The 7,541-nt window shown below is 47.8% G+C and overlaps 1 protein-coding gene across 4 annotated transcripts; it reads left to right on the top strand.

Annotated features, from left to right (window-relative positions):
* The first annotated feature begins 900 nt into the window (after positions 1–900).
* Positions 901–6,503, top strand: LOC139759814 (uncharacterized). 4 transcript variants are annotated; one of them, XM_071682294.1, is made up of 4 exons: positions 901–1,097; positions 2,442–2,552; positions 4,184–4,596; positions 5,283–6,503. In XM_071682294.1, the coding sequence occupies exons 1-4, from the start codon at positions 1,043–1,045 to the stop codon at positions 5,811–5,813; spliced, it is 1,110 nt and encodes a 369-aa protein (XP_071538395.1). In that variant the 5' UTR covers positions 901–1,042; the 3' UTR covers positions 5,814–6,503. The 4 variants fall into 4 exon arrangements, with proteins under 4 accessions (XP_071538395.1, XP_071538396.1, XP_071538397.1 ...); XM_071682295.1 differs by having other exon boundaries at positions 5,286–6,503; XM_071682296.1 differs by lacking the exon at positions 2,442–2,552.
* Positions 6,504–7,541: the final 1,038 nt, after the last annotated feature.

Raw genomic sequence — 7,541 nt, forward strand, 5'->3', positions numbered from 1 at the left:
TCAAAGTTAGACTGCCACTCATAATGAGGCTGTCATTCAAAGTTAGACTGCCACTCATAATGAGGTTGTCATTCAAAGTTAGACTGCCACTCATAATGAGGCTGTCATTCAAAGTTAGACTACCACTCATAATGAGGCTGTCATTCATAGTTCGGCTGCCACTCATAATGAGGCTGTCATTCATAGTTCGGCTGCCACTCATAATGAGGCTGTCATTCAAAGTTAGACTGCCACTCATAATGAGACTGTCATTCAAAGTTTGGCTCACAGTGGAACTACCACTCATAGTGAGACTGTCAGTCAAGGCGTGGCTACCAGTCACTCAGTGTCAGGTTACCACTCACAGTAGGACTGCAGCCATTCATTGTGACGCTGCCACTCACAGTGAGGCTGCCATACACAGTGAACCTGCCACTCATTGCCAGCTTGCCATTCATAATGAGGTTAACACTGACACCGACCGCCGGTGACCTTGTAATATCACATGTCTCCCTTATCCTCTGGCAACCAAACAAATGAACCTCCCTCCACCAGTAACTCCCTCCACCAGTAACTCCCTTCACCAGCAACTCCCTCCACCAGCAACTCCCTCCACCAGTAACTCCCTCCACCAGTAACTCCCTCCACCAGTAACTCCCTTCACCAACAACTAACTCCCTCCACCAGCAACTCCCTCCACCAGCACTTGGCTCCCGTAGATACTACTCATACATACGTGAGGGATTGCGACATGCGACTCAGCGGCACGCACCAAATTTAGCCATGGTGAGGCCCATACGCAACCGGAAACTGACGCCCTTGCCCCCACACCACACTCTGTCAGGGGGAGGGTTGACACCAACATGCTGGCAACCCCTGGCAGCCCTCGCCAGGCCAGGCACATATAAGCCGGGCGCAGGGGTGAGTTGTCGCTTGTCTCTCAAGTGTTCCCACAGAGGAAACAGCTGAAGTAGTGACCTACACAGCACCTACTCAGTCTCCGCATTATTATCGGATTTTGACCCAAAGATCCACCGGTGCCATCACACGTGAGGCGACGACGATGAAACTTGTTGTGTTTTTGGCTGTATTGGGCTGCGCCCTCGCCGCTCCTCAAGGTAGGTCTGAGTGACACACTGCTGCCCCCTGCCTTCCCTTGTGAGAGGGAGGCACCACTGGGGGAGGGGGGGGGGGGATGATGGGAACTGACCTGGGCATGCTGTTGGGCTGGGTCAGTGATCACGGCTGTAGGAGGTACCATTCCTGAAGCAGGTTTGACTGGGTAGGTAGTGAGTGACGAAGGCTAACTGAAGATTTCCGTAATATGGTCATGTGTTCCCAAACCTTTAGATGTTAGCACACACACACACACACACACACACACACACACACACACACACACACACACACACACAGACTCAGAGGTGTCCTGTTCTACCACCACGACGTCATCCACCCAGCACCAACAGCCAGACAAACCTGTCCTCCCACTCACGTAACTGTGCCCGGCCACACACAACCCTCCCACACACACTCTCTCCCACACGTCATGCCCAAGCATGACCCGCCAGGGTTTGCATCCTCACTTCTAATCATAGAAAGTGAAAAGATTATTCTATCAATGAGAGAATTTATTGCAAGTGAACTATGAATTGAAGACATTATTATTCATTCACGTTCACCTTTCCACACGTATTTCCCTTGTGGGACAATTACTCCCTCTCTCCCTCCCTACACTACTTTTCCTTCTAATAGAAAGCGACATCCACTTTCTCCCCACACCCCATTCCTGAACCCTTACCTAGAAGAACGAACCTTTATGGACATTTCTACGTCACCCCTACACCCCTAAATGCTTCCTGGAGGAGGAAGGAAAGTCCTTGAGAACGGGACGTCTGAGTGAGGTGACTCATAATGTGCATCCTTCTGCGCCTTCTACATGCTCTCACTTCCTTAAAGTCTACGTCACAGACAACGTCAGGTGTCATGTATGCCAAGGTTCCCCACAATCCAGATCTTTCCCCGTAATGATTTGACACAACACCACTCCCCCCCTGGCAAGTGAGCGAACACAGTGTTGGGCTGTGGACACATCTCCGCCCCTGCAACACAATGAACACAGCGGTTAGGCTGTGAACGTCCTTCTTCAACCTCCTTCAGAACGCTCACACTAAACATATCCTGGTCCACAGAGTTGTTCTTTCTGCGCAGAATAGATCTAGTCGCTCCCATCTCCCATGCCCTTATCGTCCACAACCTTACCCTGCCTCCCATGTGCTAAACATTATATAGAGTAGAATCTTTCATAGAAATTACATTTAACCACAAACTTCAGCGAGCAGTGTCCTAACCATCATCCATGTACTCAATGTGATATCCGTAAACACGACCAACACTCGATTTACCTCCCCGCTACCTCTCTCTCTCTCTCTCTCAACTCCCATCTCTACATTTCCCACCAGCTCTGGATCCGGACGCTGAGACCGTCTTTACCCCTGAGAGGAGCCCTCCTGAAGGCGTCGGCAATGGCACCATTGTAATCGTTAACCCAAACTTCTTTAATATTTTGCGAGGTATGGTACTGCAGGCACCAGGCCTGAGATGTATTGCATACTGCACTGTGGTGATGGGACTATCTTGTACTGCACTGTGGTGGTGGGACTATCTCATACTGTGCTGTAGCGAGCCTATCTCACACTGTACAGTGGTGGGCCTATCTTATACTGTACAGTGGTGGGACTATCTCATACTGTACTGTGGTGGGCCTATCTTATACTGTACTGTGGCGAGCCTATCTCATACTGTACTGTGGCGAGCCTATCTTAAACTGTACAGTGGTGGGACTATCTCATACTGTACAGTGGTGGGCCTATCTCATACTGTACAGTGGTGGGCCTATCTCATACTGTACAGTGGTGGGCCTATCTCATACTGTACAGTGGTGGGACTATCTTATACTGTACAGTGGTGGGACTATCTCATACTGTACAGTGGTGGGACTATCTTATACTGCACCGTGTTGGGAATATCTCATATTGCGAGGTGTTGGGACTATCTTGCTTTGCACTGTGTTAGTTCTATATTTTACGTTGCACCTTAGTGATGTTATGTCTGTAAGTCATCCTAGTATTCCTATGTCTGTAGTGTACCCTAGTGATCCTATATCCAAAGGTCACCCTAGTGATCCTATGTTTATTGTGCACCCTAGTGATCCTATATCTGTAGATCACCTTAGTTATGCTATGTCCATAGATCAACCTCGTGACACTATTTCTATTGGTCCTATGTCCGTAAGTCACGCTAGTTATACTATGTCCATGGGTCACCCTCGTGATCCTGTGCCTATAGTGCACCCTAGTGATACAGTTTATAGTCATGACAGTTTGGCTGGCACGAATGCAAGACTCGGAGGGGAAATTGCTCACCGTTAAGAAATCGTGAGTTTTTTTCCTGCACAAGTTATCTTTATGACGCCGTTGTCCTTGTCCGCTTGCCTGATTGTCTTGTCCTCCATCACGTCATTGCACCAGCCAATACTTTGAGCATTATAACATTTTCCCTCGCCAATTCGTCCTTTCCTCTGCTTCAGATTTACTTTTATTGTTCTCACTATATATAATCGTTGACACTAGACACATTTCTGGCGGGAAATTTAATGCTTTACATTTGTTCTCATGTTTGTCACTGTCAGCGGACTGTGTAATATTTGAGTTGGATTTATGGTGTAGGTGTATATATGGGAGGGTGGGGGGGATGGCTTTCTCATATCCCGTCATTCCCGCCACTCCCACACCGCAGATAATGTCTGGTGTTGCGGAAGTTGTAGTCTCGCTTTTGTTCTACAAAATGCAACGGCCTGTGACCAGATTCATTGTCAACAAAGCTTTGTTCTCCCTGGCGACCGCCACCCTTTGTACGTCGCCAGCATACTCAAAACCTGCTGAGTCAATGGGCGTATGATGGTGCGTTTTGTGTAAGTTTGTTATCATCTTGTAGCCTTTCAAGGCGGGACATTATCACATCACATCTTTACGAAGGTTAAATCCATTTCTCGAAAACTGCAGCACTAATGTAATCCATCGACATCGCTTCACAGGTTTAGGATGAAGGGTGAGGTTGATGCAGCGTCCTTGGCTAATCCCATTGTCATGTAACACTGTGACCTCTAGGATGGCGTTCTTACCAGACTTATGCTCACTTCCAGGTCTATTTGGAGGTGGACGCGTCCCCGATGGTGACCCAACAGACCAACCACCCCAGGGTTTCGGCGGTTTACCTTCGTTCTTCCGTCGCCCATTCATCTCCAACGTCTTCCCGATTCCATTCTTCGGCGGTTCTCCACAGTTCCCATCCTTTGGGACCGGGTTCGACGACCTGCCCGACAACTACGACAACTCGACCCATGAAGTGAAGGTGGTCAACGACAGCCGCATCGAGATCAACAGAACCACTACCAAGAAAACTGGAGACGGTGGCGTCTTCATCATCAACGTGCATAGCGTCAGGACGCTTCCAGATGCTGCCGGAGAACCTGCCGCTGATGATGGTGGCCAGGGTGACACCCTGCCAGAGGGCAACACAGATGAGAACCAAGTGGATCCCGCCCAAAACGACGGGGTGAGTACCTAAGCGAACCTCTGATGAACAATCAACAATCATCCAGAGCATGACCAGCTTGTATCTACCTAACTTGCTTAATGTTGTGTTTTGCTTCTAAAATCATGACATCCCCTTCCCCTTTCCCCCTGTGCTTCTTTGTTTATTTGACAGATCCGCAAGTATCCCAGATCCAATATAGTCCGCCAGCAGCATGTTCTACTAGTGTTCTCACGTGAGAATAAAGCTGTAATCAATGAGATGCTCGTTTCATTAACCCTTTCCATCTCATATGACAGAGAAGTGTATATATGAATAAGTTTACTAACCATTAGCAAAGTCGCTCCTGCATCGCTTCTGGGTCAGTTGTGTTCTACAGCCGATTCCCAAGTCCAGCTAAACAGCATTGCTACCTCCCAGGTACAGCTAACTCAGGAGCTGCTGCGCTCTGAGAGGTAAGAGATACCTCTGTGTCCAGACGTCAGCCATGACCAGTGAGCAGCTTATTATGCTTCCTCTTATAGTTCACTGTTGTTGACATATACGTAAAACCTAAGTATCGAAGTATTTTTCCTGACGATAATGAAAGTATAAAAAGTAATATTTATATTTCTTTTTTTTCTGTGATATAGAAATTTTAGTCATTTGAATCCGTCGCGCCTCAGTACCTTCAGCATAATCTGATCCTTTCATGTCTATCTGTCCAGCAGGTCTCTGAACCCTCAAAACGCCACAGTCGCTGGATCCTTGAGTGGCTCAGCGATGTCGACAAACGCTCCCCAGCCGACACCAGTGACCACGAAGACAACATCAATGCCCACGAGTCTCGCCTCAACGCCATTGATTTGCCTAGCGATAGGGACGCGTACATCGTGAAGCCTCAGCCATCGCTGAAGTCTGGAGAGTTGGACAACGTCGAGGTAGACGGTATCGTAGGCCGCCCAGACACAGTCATGATTCCCATCAGGAATAATGATGACATCGCCGTCAACTACATAGGTGCTTCACCTCCGCCCTTCAATCCTGATGCCGAAGTGATTGACTTCGACCTCATTCGGGAAGATAAGCGCAGATTTTTTGAAAGCCGATCTGAACCACTCAGGTCACAGCCGATGATGTCCCAGGCCAATGAGGTCTCAACCAATGATGTCACAGCCAATGAGATCGCAACCAATGATGTCGCACCCGATGAGGTCACAGCCAATGATGTCGCAGCCATTAAGATCACAGCCCATTAGGTTATAGGTTAGACAATCGCTCTAACATCTAACGAAGCGTTCGAGAAAAAAAAGTGATCTATTAGTTCTGCCAAAGTTGTCGTTATCAACGTAGCTGTGTTGCCAAAGTCCAGTTTAGGATAAGACGTGTTGGTGGCGGCGCCCCACTGGTGATGACGTGTGTCCGCACCAGCAGACTCCTTGCATGGAGCAGCTCTGTAATTTATTTCTGGGGTCGTTGGTGATGGATGACGTGCACTGCTTACATTGTGCCGGGGGCGCACCACACACCTGACAGTCATCTACACACAATAGTCATTTCTACATACAGTGGATAAGTTTAGATTAATTTATACTCTTTTTTTTCTCTCTCTCTCTCCAAGTTGTTTTAATGTAAGGAGTCGACAGTATGAGCTGTGAAAATGTGATCTGTTATTTTCGAGTGAGTCTGTCTACGTTCCTCTGTCATTACGTCAGAGTGTATGTTGTTATATGTGTGTTGTTTGCGTGTGTTTGAATTGACTTCACAACATTATGTGCTGGCCACCACTGCCCGTCACCCAATGTATACCAAAGAAAACAAACTCATTTCTCTCCGGCGTGAGTTTCGCCATTGAACTGTTCAAAGCCATTAATATTATATCTTCTTGTGAGTGAATACTTTGCCTGTCTTTATCATGTTATATTTTTAATAAAAAAGATATAAGTATATACTTACTTCTTCAGTATCATGAACCTGAGTGATAACCACATCACTATTTGACATGCGGGAGTTGCTGAGTGGGTTAGTAATGCACACAGTGTGCACGCCTGGTGTGGACACACACAGTCTGCACGCCTGGTGTGGACACACACAGTCTGCACGCCTGTTGTGGACACACAGTGTGCGCGCCTGGTGTGGACGCACAGTGTGCACGCCTGTTGTGGACACACACAGTGTGCGCGCCTGGTGTGGACGCACAGTGTGCACGCCTGTTGTGGACACAGTGTGCGCGCCTGGTGTGGACGCACAGTGTGCATGCCTGGTGTGGAAACACACAGTGTGCACGCCTGGTGTGGAAACACACAGTGTGCACGCCTGGTGTGGACACACAGTGTGCACACCTGGTGAGAACACTCACAGTATGCACGCCTGGTGTGGACACACACAGTATGCACGCCTGGTCTGGACTCACACAGTGTACATGCCTGGTGTGGACGCACAGTGTGCACGCTTGGTCTGGATACACACAGTGTGCATGCCTTGTGTGGACACACAGGGTGCACGCCTGATGTGGACACACACAGTGTGCACGCCTGGTATGGAAACACACAGTGTGCACGCCTGATGTGGACACACACAGTGTGCATGCCTGGTATGGACACACACAGTGTGCACGCCTGGTGTGGACACGCTCTTACACCTTCATATGGCTCACGCTGAAGGCCATGACACACTGCCGCCAAGCTGGCACTGCTGGAACTGGAAACAATGGCTTATTGCGCCACCATCCAGCGTCTGGTGGTCACTGGAAAACATATTGTATTTTCTCTTTTGTTACATGACTGGATCTGAGACTGGGTATATCTAGATTGCTCTTCCAGACAATCAAAGGACAGAAATAAATAGGAGAATCGATTATATATATATATATATATATGTATATATATATATATATATATATATATATATATATATATATATATATATATATATATATATATATATATATATATATAAGCGGTTAGTTCAGGTGTCGTATTTCTAAG

The sequence above is a fragment of the Panulirus ornatus genome, chromosome 34 (genome assembly GCF_036320965.1).
Source record: "Panulirus ornatus isolate Po-2019 chromosome 34, ASM3632096v1, whole genome shotgun sequence".
Lineage (NCBI taxonomy): Eukaryota > Metazoa > Arthropoda > Malacostraca > Decapoda > Palinuridae > Panulirus > Panulirus ornatus.